The 15,445-nt window shown below is 42.5% G+C and overlaps 1 protein-coding gene across 1 annotated transcript in view; it reads left to right on the top strand.

Moving 5' to 3' along the window:
- The window catches only part of Zranb3 (zinc finger RANBP2-type containing 3), a 143,698-nt gene that overhangs the window by 26,895 nt on the left and 101,358 nt on the right, over nucleotides 1–15,445 (top strand). The window contains exon 3 of the mRNA XM_059280843.1: nucleotides 9,385–9,403. Within this exon, the coding sequence (XP_059136826.1) occupies nucleotides 9,385–9,403 (19 nt within the window). The remainder of the gene's footprint in view (nucleotides 1–9,384; nucleotides 9,404–15,445) is intronic.

Raw genomic sequence — 15,445 nt, forward strand, 5'->3', positions numbered from 1 at the left:
CCCTGCAACAATAGCCTTCTTCTGAGGCTCAAGTTTATGTGAAAACTGATTAAGCACATCTTGTTCCCGGGTAGCAAGCTCAGAGTACTTAGGACTCCCCACAGAGGGAGAGTGCCCATTTTATGTCTGTGCCCCTCACGGAATCTTCTGTGGCATTCTAGTGTTCTCTTGCAGCCTATAGCTGTAATTTACTGAAAAGAGATATGGTGATGATAGTCAAGTTATTTCTATGTCAAGAAACTGAATAGCTTCAAGTCGGATATAAATCATTCAGTTAAACATGTCTGAATAGAAACTGGGTAGTATATAAAATAATTCTCAGGGGCTGGAGAGATGGCTCAGAGGTTAAGAGCACCGACTGCTCTCCCAGAGGTCCTGAGTTTAATTCCCAGCACCCACATGGTGGCTCACAACCATCTGTAATGATATCTGGCACCCTCTTCTGTATACATAATAAATAAATAAATCTTTAAAAAAAAATAATTCTCAGAAAGTATAATGCTATTTACTTTCCTGTTTCCTATTTGTATCTGAATTGAATTAAAAAACAGCCAACACTGAGCCTGTGAACCCTAAGATAGGGCTCCTGCGAACACTGATATTCATACTGATACCGTAAGTAGATGATGAATACGAGGAGCCTCAGGCTTTGGAAACAGCTCAGTGAAATGCAAAGTGGCTTTTTAATATCTACAGTCGAGCTGGATAAATTACAGTGCAACCAATTAACAATGAATTTAGGGAAAACTTTAATAGTGGAAAGCCAAGTTGTTTGTAAAACCAGTAGAACTGTAGAGCTGTTAGCATACCTACTGTTTGGCAAACACAATATATAGAGTTTTGTTGTTGCTTTTAATAGTTTATTTTTTATTTTCTGTTCATTGGTGTTCATGTACATCTGTGTGAGGGTGTCAGATGCCCTGGAAGTGGAGTGATAGACAGTTGTGAGCTACCATGTGGGTGCTGGGAATTGAACCCATGTCCTCTGGAAGAGCAGCCAGTGCTCTTAACCACTGAGCCGTCTCTCCAGCCCCCACAATGGATAGTTTTTATGCCAGGAAGTTTTTTTGCTTTTTTTATAACTGTAGTTTAAATAACCCAAATTTGGGTCATATCTGCCATTTTCCAATAGAGAAAACAAGTTGTTTGCATTTCTCTAAGTAACTATAATTATTGGCAGCCCATTCCCCCTTTACAAAGTAGACTTTAGATTCAATCAAACATGGTAGGAGAGTTCCAGTAAAGTAAAAAGAATTGTAAGAACTATGGTATTGGTAACTCTTGCTTGCCCAATGAACTGTTTTTAGAATAACCTAGGAGACATGCTTCTGCATGTATCTGTGAGAGTTTCCAAAAAGACTTCACAGGGGAAGTCTGAATTTGAGAAAAGCATTTCACAAGCTGGGATCTCTGAATGAAAAGGCGGCAAGCTGCATGCCAACGTTCATCTCTCTGCTTCCTTACGGTGTGTTCAGTGTGAGCATCTGCCTCATGCTCCTGCCTCCACGACTTTCCTGCCATCACAGACTGTACCCTAAAACAGTGAGCCAAGAAAAACTCCTCTTCGCCTAGGTGGTTTAGTTGGGTATTTTGTCTCCCAATAAAGAGCTGCCTACTACGACTGTATTTTCCATGTCTGATATGTCACTGTGAGGCACGCTCAGGTAGGTTCTGGTCTTGACGACACCCCCTCACCCACCCACCCCCAGACAAAGAGGACAAAGGTGAACAAGTGGGAGAGCCTGTATTCACCACACGGGGCAGTTAGGACAGAAGGAGAGAGGCCCCAAACTCTTGGTAGCAGTAGCCTCAGGATGCCAATGTAGTGGTTTGAATGAGAACGACCCCCATAGGCTCCCAAGTTTGAATCCCTAGTCGTCAGAGAGTGGCACTGCTTGAGAAGAAATAGGAGGTATGGCCTTGTTGGAGGATGTGTGTCACTGGAGCATGTACTTTGAGGTTTCAAAAGGCCTAGTGCCTCTCTCTCTTCCTGCTTCCTGGGGATTTGAATGTAGAATTCTCAGCTACTTCTCCAGCACCATGTCTGCCTACATGCCACCTTGACATGATAATAGACTAATCCTCTGAAGTTGTGAGCAAGCCCCAATTAAATGCTTTTTTTAAAATACAATACGCTATGATTGTGGTGTCTCTTCATAGCATTTGAACACTGACTAAGACACCAACTTAGAGTGATTGTAGGAGGTGGTACAGCTCCGAGTTCTCAGTGGTCCTCGGGATGCCAGCCAAGAGCAGGCCTCTGAGGAATGCGTTACAGAACAGGTTGCCAATTAAAGCAAAAGTGGTGGATCTGGAAGGCAAGAATTGTGAGTACCCTCAAAGCCAGAATGAGTGTCCTCCCAGAGGCGTTAGTCGTGTGTGAATGTGAGCTGGTTCCCTGCTGGAGGCAGGGTGGTGTCTGAACAATGTCATCTTCCTCTGACAGGCAGACTAGTAAATCTGAGGATGAAGAGGTGGCGGTTGGGGCGGCGGGGGTAGTATAGATTCGGGTGAGTCTTGATTGGCTGACCATGTATATATAAGGTGATCAGTCATTTCCTCTTGTGGTGTTGCCCAGGCTGGTTCTGAACCCCTGGGCTCGAGGGAGTTTCCTGGTTGTGTCTGCTACCCCATTTTAAATCTTTTCTTTGTACCAAAATTGCTTTTTGACTACAGCTGCTGGCTCCATTTTCCACTGTCTGCTGTCTCCTTAGCCACTTTGGAATGATGCTTACAAGTTTCCTGTTAATGAGTACGAAGGCCTTTTTATCTCTCATCCCGTGCTGCATCCTTGCAGCATTTGACCTCACAAACACATTAGTCTGTGGTAAATGACTTTAAACCAAGATCTTTGTTCTCATCCTTTAATATTTCTTTTTTTTCTTAGTTTCTAATGAGCATAGCCTAACATTTTGGCTGAGAACCACGCCACCTCCCTCCCCCTGTTTTTATAGCTGTACTGGAGAATCCTATCGGTTTCTGCTTTCCTGTTACCGTCACATGTGGAGACTTTCTCATTTATTTCATTGTCTTGAATTGACTCCTCCTTTCCTGATTCACGTTTATAACTGCCTGCCAGAGGTCACATTCATAAAGTCAATAAGATGCTTACTTAGTAATTGTTTTTGTAGCTGTTTCCTTTGAATTGAAACATTCCCCCCCATGGGAGGCTTCTCAAGAAGTAAAGGAAACTTATAAAGCTCAGGAAGTAAATAAAACTCAGAAGAAACAGGATTTTTACAGTGCTCCTTCCCACTAGATTAGACAAAAAGTAACAATAGCTGGGGAGAGAAGACTCCTCGACCAGCACAAATGCTCTCAATGCAGGAAATTGCTGCATGCAGCTTTCTTGCATTATCACCCATGCAGGTGTTAATCACTGCAGGTCTGAGTTTGGAGGGCACACACTGAGATTTCCAGATTTTTGTATCCCAAGACAAAGAATCAAACCAAGGACACATGGTAAGGTAATAGACACAGATATTCCTGAGAATATGGGTAGGACATTGAGTCATGGAAAGACATATGCTTTGATGTCTATGTAGTGATGTGGATGACCCTTTATAGATCATTTAAATAGCATCTGCCTTCTCCTGTGCCTGTATAGGCATAACATTTCCAGTGCATTCTCTGTTACTTGTAGCCCAGGTGGGGAAGGGTCTCCAGTCCTTATTTCAGCAGGCTTCTTTCATATGTCAATCTTTAAAAACAAAAGGCATGTTATGTGAGTGTGGGTGCCCGTGAATGCTGGAAGAAGGCGTGGGGTCCCTCAGAGCTGGAGTTACAGGCTGCCTGACGTGGGTGCTGTGATCTGACTTCGGCCCTCCTGGTAGAGCAGCCAGTGCTCTTGGGTTAATCTTGATGCCGCTCTCTGTCTCTACTCTTCGGCCACACTGGTGGACTTGAGTCACATCAGTGTGGAACTCAGTCTCCTGGGAAAGAACAAGGTCTGTCCCTGGATTGCCAAATGATGGGCAATAGAAAAGAATTGACTGCTGTGTGCTACCTAGTCACGAACAGAACGCGATCGTGGCTGTTACAGTGTGCTCTGGTACAAGATGGGGGTCCGTGTCCGTTCACCTCCCCATCAGCATTGTTCAGAAGTTCCATGATACCTGAGATTTCCTGGGTGACAAACAGATCTACAGGGTTCAGATGACAGCAGATACTGCTTGTTCAGTACATCAGCCCCGAAGGAGCAGTTGATACTTACAGGAAATGATATTGAACTCATTTTGAGTTCAGCTGTTTTTACTCACTCAGCAAGCCACAACAGCTAAAAAACAAGGAGGCTGGAAAAATTTTGGATGTTATCTATGTTTCTGAAAAAGAAACAGCACAGCAAGCTGCTGAGTAAAACCTGATTTATCAAGTTGCCAACACAAGAAAGACCCTGGAGTATAACGCCAATTTGGTATTTAGTGATGTGTAATAATAAAATATTTTATTGTAAAACCATGAATTTTAAAATTGGTTTGAAAATCATGCTTTTAAGCTTTAGAGGCGTGTGTGTAATTAAAATATATTTTATTTGTCTCACAGTTTTATGCAGGTTCCCCTACCTCTTTCATTTTTCTTCTAGATATGTGTTGATTTCACTTTTACTGACCTCCCTTGAATATGGGGCCTCTCTCATAGTCAGCTGTTGTTTGATAACGGCTTGGTGGAGATCAAGTGTGGTTGCTGAACTATCTTTAAGAGTAAGAGTCCCAGAAGTTGGCCAGGTGTCGTGTCTGTAATCCCAACACTTGGGAGACTGAAGCAGGAGGATCACCATGAGTTTGAAACCGGGCTGGGCTACATAGTTCCTTGGCTACAAGACTAGCCAAGGCTATTCTATAAGACCCTGTCTCAAAATAACAAAACAAAACAGTGTGAAAAATTCTCAGGGGTCAAGACATGCTTTGTGGCTAAAGTTTTAAGAGCGTTTAGCCCCATTGGTAATATTCTCTAATATACTGGCATTCTCTTACTTCCCAAAGCAGGAGAGATCTCTCCTTTTGTTAGGAAAAATCTTGTGTTTTCAGAGGGATTCAAGTTGATGTTACTGGGAAGGTCTTGATATACCTAAAGGCCAGCTATTCCAGCCATGTGATCTGAAGCTCTCCGTTTTTACCCAGAGCTCTAAACTGCTTCTCAGTAAACCTTAGTGAAATTTAGCAGCTTACTGCTTTCTCTGAAGGTCTGACCAGAGCCGTAATCTCACCCACTAGCCTGAGTGTATCCGCAAATTTTTAACGTTTTAGAGATGTAAGAAACTTGGAGTTGGGCACAGAGAGGAATAAGCCACAGTCAGGTTATCTTGAATCCTCATTTTCCAGTACTGCTTGCATCCTGCTGATGCTCAGACTTAATGTTTCGAGTGTCTGGAGGACCCTGACCCATATGCAGTGGTCTGCTCAGCAATGTCCATGCCTTGGGTAACTAACAGCTGTCGCGGTCCCAAAGGTTTCTCTGTAACAGCCTGGCTGTCTTGAAACTCGCTCTGTAGACCAGGCTACCTGAGAACTCACAGATCTGCCTCGCTCTGCCTCCTGAGTGCTGGGATTAAAAGCGTGTCCCACCTCGCCCAGCTTCAGAACTGAATTTTTTACCATAACCTCCAAAGCTGACTCCCTTTAAGTCACTCTTGCCTCAGTAAATGGCACGGCCACCATTTTTCACATTTGGTTGCTTGACTTATTCTTGATTGGTCTTTGTATCTATTTTTACCCGTCTACATTCCAACTGATCAGCTAATTTTACTGGCTCTACTTTCAAAATGTGCCTCACTCCAGCCACTCCTCCTCACTTCTGTCTCTGCCCACCTGCACACCAGCCTCTCCTCTCCACCTTCACCCCATCCCTTATCCATACCATTGCTTCTTTTCAGAGGTCCCTGTTTTCTGTGCTTCTCTTGTCTTAGGTAATCTTTTCTGTTCGTTTTTTTTGTTTGTTGTTTGTTTGTTTGTTTGTTTGTTTTTTAAGATGGGTTGTCAGCCAGGTGGTGGTGGCACAAGCCTTTAATTCCAGCACTTGAGAGGCAGAGGCAGGCGGATCTGAGTTTGAGACCAGCCTGGTCTACAAAGAGAGAGCAGAAGAACCAGGGTTATACAGATAAACCCTGTCTCGAAAAAAACAAAACAAACAAACAAAAAAGACAGGGTGTCATGGTGTACAGGCTGACCTTGCGTTCTCTATGTGGCCAAGGATAAACCTGAGCTGCTTATCCCACTTGCCTCTACCTCTCAAGTGCTGGGTTTATAGACATGCATCAACACATCCAGTTCAGAGGCTTTGTTTTATTTTGAGACAGGGTCTCACTACTAATGCTGATTGACCTGGAATTTACTGTGTAGACCAGGCTGCCCTTGAAGTCACATGGATCCCTCTTCCTCCTGTGCTGGGTTAAAGATGTGTGCCATGATACCTGGCTTAGAGTGATATCTTAAAAATTATTTCTTTTTTTTTTTTTTTTTTGGTTTTTCGAGACAGGGTTTCTCTGTGTAGCTTTGCGCCTTTCCTGGGACTCACTTGGTAGCCCAGGCTGGCCTCGAACTCACAGAGATCCGCCTGCCTCTGCCTCCCGAGTGCTGGGATTAAAGGCGTGCGCCACCACCGCCCGGCTTTTTTTTTATTTTCTTATTATTTGTATGCCTATGTGTATGTGCTTACCTGAGTTTCTATGAGTGCAGGAACTCTTGAAGGTCAGAAGAGGATGTGAACCTCCTAGAACCGAAGTTACCACCATGTAGGTGCTAGGAACTGAACCACAGTCTTTGCAAGAGCAGCCAGTGCTCTTAACAACTGAGCATCTCTGATGCACGTTGCTTCCCTTCAAAGGATTATAAGACTGTCCAGTCTTCACGCCATCACTTATGAGACCCTCTGTGACTGGACCCCCAGCTGCCTTCTGACCTCCCTCCCCCTGTGGACCCCCCCCTTGCTCCCTGTGCACCAGCCACATTAGCTTCCTCGGTCTTCCTTACCTGCACAGGGCCTTTGCACTTGCTGGCCCCTGTTGAAATGCTCCTCCCTTGCACTCCTTCGTGACTTCTTCCCTCCCTTCACTCCCTGTTCTCTATTATTCCTTACTTGTTTTGGTTTTTAAAGAGGATTTACTGATTTACTGCCACCAAATCATGTATTTTTTTTCTTCTAGACACTGTACATAAGGGAAAGGCTCAAGCTCACTGTCTCCCCAGCACAGTGATAGTTACACAATAGACTCTGAATAAATAATATGCTCCTCAAGAGACCTCTCCAGCTAATTTCAGTGGGATTTTATTTTTTTATTTGAGACAAGTGCACTTACCTGAGTGTGCACTTACCTGAGTGTGCACTTGTAGAGACTGACATCTGCTGTCTTTCTTCCTTGGTGGCTCGCTACCTCATTTTTTGAGACAGGGTCTCTTCCTGAACCCAAAGCTCACCATTTTCGTTAGCCCGGCGGGCCGGTGAACCCCAAACATCCATCTGTCTCTACTCTTTCCGTGGGGTTGCAAGTGAGCCATGCCCAGGTTGTGTGTGTGTTTAGAGACTGGACTCAGATCCTCACACCTACATGGCGAGCATGTCCCCAGGCTTTGGCTTGGATTTTCAAATGAAAAAGTCAATATTCATGAGTCCGTCTGGAAAAATACCATGTTACTTCTTAATTTTCTACTTTCTCTAAAGAGTGTAATAAACTGATTTCTACTAAATTATTCGAATTAAGTTTTCCTCAGTTGAGATTATTTTTGTTCTTGTGATGTGTTTGCCGTCCGAAACCAGCCACTGATTACCCTGACCAGGCTTGATATGTTCTCTCTCTGTATTTCTTCTACTTAGAAACTCAATTTATGAGCCCAGCCTCACTTCTCAGTGGATCAGATTTACCTCTAAAAATCAATTGTTTAAAGAGAATACAGCAGCAGGCAGTGGTGGCACACACCTTTAATCCCAGCACTTGGGAGGCAGAGCCAGGTGGATCTCTGTGGAGTTAGAGGCCACCCAGTCTACAGAGTGAGCCCTAGGACAGCCAGGACGGTTACACAGAGAAACTCTGTCTCATAAAACCAAATAAAGAAAAAAGAGAGAGTCCAGCAGATAGGGGCTGGGAGATGCCTCCGTTGGTGGAGTACCTGCTGTACAAGCTTCGGGACCCGAGTTCAAATCCCCACACTCGTCTAAAAACCCAGACGAGGTGGTGTATGTCTGCAATCCTAGCCCTGGAGAGGTGGTGACAGGTGACTCCTCAGGAGCTCAGTAGCCAGCTGGACTACCCAGGTCAGTGACAGACACTATTTCAAAATAGGAGGGTAGAGAGGCCCTTCATTCTGGCCTCTGTAGGCCTGGGGACACATAGAAAACACACACACACACACACACACACACACACACACACACACACCCTCACTCTCCCACTCTCCTACACAAGAATAAAGTAGAGAAAAGTCAGCAAAATAATAGAAATCAAATTCACCTCAGCGATAGACACACCTACTTAGATGTGTCACATAAAATTAGATATCAGATTTGTGCCCAAATGTGGTTGCTGGTCAGAGTAATGGTTAGTTTTGTCAACTAGATACATCTAGAATCACGTGGAAAGAGTCTCTGTGAGTCTGTATCAGGTTGGCCTGTGGGCCTGACCGTGGCCTTTTGTTGTATTGGTTTCGTTGGTGAGAAGACCCAGCCTGAGAGCAGGCAGCACTGTTTCCTAGTCTGGGGTCCTGCACTGTATGCGGAAGGACTCTGTGGAGGAAGCTGGATGAGTAGGAAGCAGATATGTATTAATTGCTTTCTGCTCTTGCCTGTGGATGCGGCTGCTTTGGGTTCTTGTCTCCTTGACTTCTGTTCTGTGATGGACTGTACTAGAGTTGTCAGGGTGCTTCATTACAGAAACAGAAATAACATGAAGTCCTCCATTTTCTTGTTTCATTAATTAACTGAGACAGGGTGTGTCACTATGTAACTCTGCCTGTCCTGAAGCTCACTATGTAGCCTAGGCTGGCCTTGAACTCAGAGGTTCACTTCCTCTGCCTACAGAGTGCTGGAATTAACGGCGTGTCCCATCACACTGTTCTTCAATCCAGCATTCTCTGCTATAGGAACAGTCTAAGAATGGAGACAGAAGGGCATGCTTCACAATCTCTTCCATTTTGCTTGGTCCTCGAGAGTCTTTGCAGCTCCTCCATGGTGGGCAGTGCCAACAACTTATCTGAAGCACTGGCCCTCCATGTCACTGGCAGCTGTGGAGTTGAAATCATCACTGTCCAGTGCTCTCATGCCCTATAGACACCTCTCTGGCTTAATCCTTCAGCATCTGTAAAGTGTTCTGTGATGAGTTACTTAATCAGCACTCTGAATAGTCTTCACTCTGATGATTAAGAAATTAATTTATTTTGTTTTTCTTTTTTCCAGGTGTATGGTGGCTGATGAAGTAAGTACCTTCGAGTCTTTACTCTGGTGTTTACTATCTTCTGTTTTCTGTATTGACAATCTGCTTCTGTTTTCTCACAGGACCTTGTATCTATCTATGTAGTGAGAGAGACACAAACAGAAATTAATTTACTTGTATAATGGTGATTTCCTCTTAAATACCTCTGTGTACAATACATATAATTGTGTGTGTATATAAACTTTTAAAAAAAGTTTTGTCCACATAAAGTACAAAATTAACACTATGCTAAGTCTTCACAAGGAAGTCCTTGGAAGAGTTCACAGCCACAGGATGCTTTTGTACCTTGGCTGCATTAGTAACTTTTCCAGTGCTGTGAGAAAGTATCATGACCAAAGGTAGCTTAGAGGACAGAGGGTTTATTTAGACTTACACTTTCAAAGGGGTGGAGTCCATCAGGCCCAACAAAGACATAGTAAGGGAGCTGTATTAGAAGCAGAAAGCTGGTTGCTCGATTACACACAGGAAACAGATAACAGGAAGTGAGGCCAGGTTGTAAAACCCGAAGCTGGCCCTAGTTGTGTACTTCCTCTAGCAACAGCACTTTACAAACAGCACTGCCCATCAGTTGTTCACATATATGAGCCTGTGGGAGGACCTTCTCACTCACGCTGCCAGATTAGCCTTCACTTTGATGGCATAGAGATTTGAACACACACACAGATGCACACACACACGCACACGCACACTCACGCACGGACGCACACACACATGCACACATATTATACAAAAGTTCTTGTGGAGTAAGACAAACATTTGGTCATTTCCTTAACTACCCATTCACTTTTCCAGTCTCCACTGTTCTCAGAATTCATTATGAACTCCTAACCTGGAGGTCTTTTCCTGGCCTGGGTTGTTTGTTCTTTCTTATTTAGCTTCACAGCACTTCTCATGCTGTTTTGTCTTCTTTCAAACCTTTCTGAATTTTTTTTATTATTTTTTTATTTTTATACGAGTGTTTGTCTGCACCAAATTTGTACCTGGTGCCTGTGGAGGCCAGAAGTTGGCATTAGGTCCCCTCGGACTGGAATTACAGACAGTTATGAACTGCCACATAGTGCTGGAAGAGCAGTCAGTGCTCTGTACCACTGAGCCATTTCTCCAGCCCCCCAAACCATAACTATTTAATGAGATTATTTGTGTTCTTTCTCTCTCTCTCTCTCTCTCTCTCTCTCTCTCTCTCTCTCTCTCTCTGTGTGTGTGTGTGTGTGTGTGTGTGTATGGGAGTGTGTGTGTGTGTGTGTGTGTGTGTGTGTGTGTGTGTTCTGGTTATTGAACTTGGGTGCTTGTGTGTGCTAGGCCAGTGCTCTACTACTCACCAACATCCCCAGCCCTAGTATAATGAATTTTAAGAACCATTTAATAATTCCACAATACTTAAAAAAAAAAGAATACCTCCATTTTAATACATCATAATTACTTCTTTCTTTTCTGTAGCTTTTTGAAAATGAATATTTTTCTTATTGTTTCATGTGCATACATGTGTGTCATATGCAGAAATACATATATGCATAATTCACATGTGTGTGGCGCATGTGCATATATACATGTACATACATAGAAGCAGCGGTTGACATCAGGTATATTCCTAGATTGCTTGCCTCTTTATATGCTGATACAGGGTTTCTTGCTAAACTGGAGCTCAGAGATTCACCTATACCAGCTGGTCAGCCTGCCCTGGGGATTCCTTCTCTGCCCCCAGAATGCTGGGATTACAGGCAGTGTCTGCCCATATTCAGAGCAGACCTTACCACTTCAATTGACCTAATCTAGAAAATCTCTCACATGCTCAGAGGTCTGTTTCTTCATTTGCTCTTCATCCTTTCAAGCTGGTGAGCAGTATTAACCATCATAAGATTCCTCCATATCTTTTTGTTTGCTTTGTTTTGTTTTTTTGAAACAGGGACTCACCGTGTAACTTTCACTAGCCTGGAGCTTGGTATGTAGACCAAGCTGGTCTTGAACTCAGAGATCCTTCCTCTGCCTCCAGAGTGTTAGGATTAAAGGCATGCACCACTGTATTCGGCTTCTCCCCATGTTTCTAGACTAGCATTCTCTTTCTTTCTTTCTTTCTTTCTTTCTTTCTTTCTTTCTTTCTTTCTTCCTTTCTTTTTTGTCATTGAGTACTCTTATTCTATAATGTGGATATACCACAATTTTTTTTCTTTTTTAAAAAACACTTCATTTTAATTTTTAAATGTGTGAGTGTGTGTGTGTGTTATGGCTATGCTTGTGGAGTCCAGAAGAGGGTGTCAAATCCCCTGGAGCTGGAGTTACAGGAAGTCGTGAGCCACCAGCAAACTGACTTCAAGTAACCTGGAAAAGCACTGCTCATTCTTAACTACTGATATATCTCGCCAGTCCACCACAAATTTTTTTTTCTGTTCACCCCAGTGAAGCAACATGTTGGTTATTCTAGGGCTTTATAATTATGCGTGTAGCTCATAGCATGGGTGTAGTGGGCACAAGAGCCACCTCCGTTCAGGCTATCCTGTGGGAATCAGTTTTTTTGTTTTTTGTTTTTGTTTTTGTTTTTAAAGATTTTATTTATTTATCATGCATACAGTGAGTATTCAGCTTGCAGGCCAGAAGAGGGCACCAGATCTCATTACAGATGGTTGTGAGCCACCATGTGGTTGCTGGGAATTGGACTCAGGACCTCTGGAAGAGCAGTCAGTGCTCTTGACCTCTGAGCCATCTCTCCAGCCCGGGAATCAGTTTTTACATGGGTTGAATGGAAACCAAGGAGTTGCTGTATCTTCATGGTGTATCAGTTTCCTGTTGCTGTTTAATAAAGTATTACTGAATGGGTAAGTTTAAAGCCATGTTATGTCAACATTCTGAAGGTTAGAAGTCTGAAGTCAGTGTCAGAATGCTGGGGCTGGAGTTTGATGATGAGGGTACAACCTGAGCTAGGTGTAGAGTACTGGGGCTGTAGTTTGGTGATGAGGGTACATCCTGAGCTAGGTGTAGAGTGCTGGGGCTGTAGTTTGGTGATGAGGGTACATCCTGAGCTAGGTGTAGAGTGCTGGGGCTGTAGTTTGATGGTGGGGGTACATCCTGAGCTAGGTGTAGAGTGCTGGGGCTGTAGTTTGATGGTGAGGGTACATCCTGAGCTAGGTGTCAGAGTGCTGGGGGTGTAGTTCGATGGTGGGGGTACATCCTGGGCTAGGTGTCAGAGTGCTGGGGGTGTAGTTCGATGGTGGGGCTACATCCTGGGCTAGGTGTCAGAGTGCTGGGGGTGTAGTTCAATGGTGGGGGTACATCCTGGGCTAGGTGTCAGAGTGCTGGGGGTGTAGTTTGATGGTGAGGGTACAATCTGAGCTAGGCATCAGCCTGGCTGTTCCTTTGAGAGCTCCCAGGAACACGCTGTCTTTGAGGGCTGGGTGTCTGGCATTTCTTGGCTTGCAGATGTTATCATTTCATTTTCTATCTCCATCTTCATAAGATGTTCTCTCTGTGTGTCAGTTTGTCTTCTGTTACACAGACACTAATCATTTAGAATTAAGGATTCACTTCTAGGATGAAGTCATCTTAGCTAATTACTGTACATCTGCAACAAATGTATTTCCAAGTCAGGTCAGATCCTGCAGTTCTAAGGTTAGGACTTCACTAGATCTTTTGAGTGGGAGGACCTAGTTCAAATCATAACCACTACTCAAAAAATTTAGAACAGCCATTTAATATATTTTGACCACAATAATTTTGCAATGATTTTTTCCATGTGATTTTTGTATATTTTTGCTTCTTTCAGCACTGTGCACTGAGCATAATATGATTTTTCTTATTACTTAGGGTTACCAGCCGTTGACATACGTGAGATGTCTTACTGAGACTCTGGATGCTTTGAGTGTGTGTGTCTTATTCTTCAGTTCTGTTTTCTTCCTAAGTGAGTTAGGAGTCAAAATACCGTGACTCTTTTATCTGTTACTGATATTTGTCCTAAACCCATTAATGGTAAGCAGTATTAGAGTAAATATGTAAAGAAGTCCTGTCTGCTAAGTATTCCTGTCACTGTTGAATACTTGTTTGAGATCTGTATTTTATGGTGTTTTTGTTTGTTTTGTTTTCTGTCCTGTCGCTCACTCTATAGACCAGGCTGGCCTCGAACTCACAGAGATTGATTTGCCTCTGCCTCCCGAGTACTGGGATTAAAGGCATGCGCCACAGCTACATTTTCGTTTAATTCATAATATATCATTAACTCAGAGCTTGAATTAGTTATCTTACTTTTTTATTTTAGCATTCATCCTATCATTTATTACTTCTTTATTTCAGTATTTTCATAACTTTTAAAATCTTACTAGTTTAGACCACAGTATTAATTTAATTTTTTTTAGGTTTTCTGAGATTAGGGTCTCATGTATCCCAGGCTTGCCTTGAACTTAGTATGTATCTAAGGTTCTCTTTGCCTTCCTCCCTCCCTCTCTTTCCTTTCTCCCTCCAGCCCTTCCTTCCTCTGTTCTTTTCTTTTTTTGTTTTTTGAGATGGTCTCACCTCTGTAGCTGACACTGTCTTGGAACTCAGTGTATGGTTCAGACTGGCTGAAAATTCGAGTGCTAGGATTCCTGGCATAAACCCATATACATCTATTTCTGATTTGTATTATCACTGCTAATACTTTTCAAATAACATTTATTTTGACTCTTAACCCAACTTGAAAGTTATTTCTTAGGAAGATTTTCTTACAGATATTTTCTTTTGAAGTTCATATTATTTCCTTTTTTCTGTTCAACTGGTTCCGTAAAACCAGAGTCCCTTTTTATATTGACATGGATAATATTTTATAAATAAGTACCGGTGCCAGCTTTTTTGCTTCCTGGTCATTTATTTGGAAGTACTTTCACTGTTGAAGAAGAGTTGAAAAGACTTGATGACCTTATAAATTTGATATATCTTGTTTACTTTTATAGATCAAATTTGAATTAATTCAGTAATAATTGATAGACTATGCACTTTTGAGCCAGTTCTGCTCTTAGAATTGTTTAGGAAACTTGAAGCCATTATTAGTCTCACTAAAGAAGAGAGAAGTTATTTAATTATCTATTAGGTAATATTGGGGAAACTCCCCAAGAAAAATAATGGAAACCAAATAGGCTTCAAGATTCATGATGACTTGGCTTTATAGGAGAAATTGCCTGTAAATGTGTCTAACACAGATGTAATTGTTCCTTTGCTGTGATAAAATGCCCAGAGAAAAAGCAATTTAGGAGAGAAAGGTGTTTATTCCAGCCTAGAGTTCCAGATTACATTGTATCTTAACAAACGGGCAAGCGGAGGAGCTGGAAACACCTAGTTACACTGTACCCACAGTGAAGGGCAGAAAGCAAGAAATACATACGTTTCCTTGACTTGTGTGAGTGTTCTGCTCCCATACAGTTCAGGATCCCCGATCCCCAGGGGGCCAGTTCTTTCCATGTAATAAACAATGAAGGCATGCTGCCCTTCAGACATGCTACCATTCAACTTGATCTAGACGGTTTCCCTGATTGGGACCCTGTCCAAGTGATTCTACATTGTGTTAGGTTGACAGTTAAAAACTTACTACCAAGGTAACTTATTTCTATTCTATACAGATTCATAAAGAAAAAAACTATCCTGTTTGGATCCCAAAAAATATACTTTGATATGGAATAGTTTACTTTGAGGCAAAATAAAAAATAAATAAAAAAATAAAACCTTGCAATTATTTTCTAAATATATGAAATTGGATTTTAGCAGGTATCCAAAAAGCATTGATTTCTCTTTCTTTTCCCTAGGTGTCCAGTTTTTGTTTGTTTTTTCTATGCAGCCTAAGCCGTTTAGATGGCAAATATTATTGTTTGTAATATTTCATAACCTTGTCTTAGAATGATAAAGTTGATTTTACAACCTGACTTACTTGACATTCTCATTTCCAGTTCTTGGGTTTCCTGACTTCCTTTATACTTTAGCCTTTACAAATACACCAAGCTCATCGGGGTTTCATTCTAGCCAGGTGTGACACTGTTACAGCTGCTAAGGATACCCTTAGGTAGCATTTTA

Source organism: Peromyscus eremicus, chromosome 15 (assembly GCF_949786415.1).
Source record: "Peromyscus eremicus chromosome 15, PerEre_H2_v1, whole genome shotgun sequence".
Classification (NCBI taxonomy): domain Eukaryota; kingdom Metazoa; phylum Chordata; class Mammalia; order Rodentia; family Cricetidae; genus Peromyscus; species Peromyscus eremicus.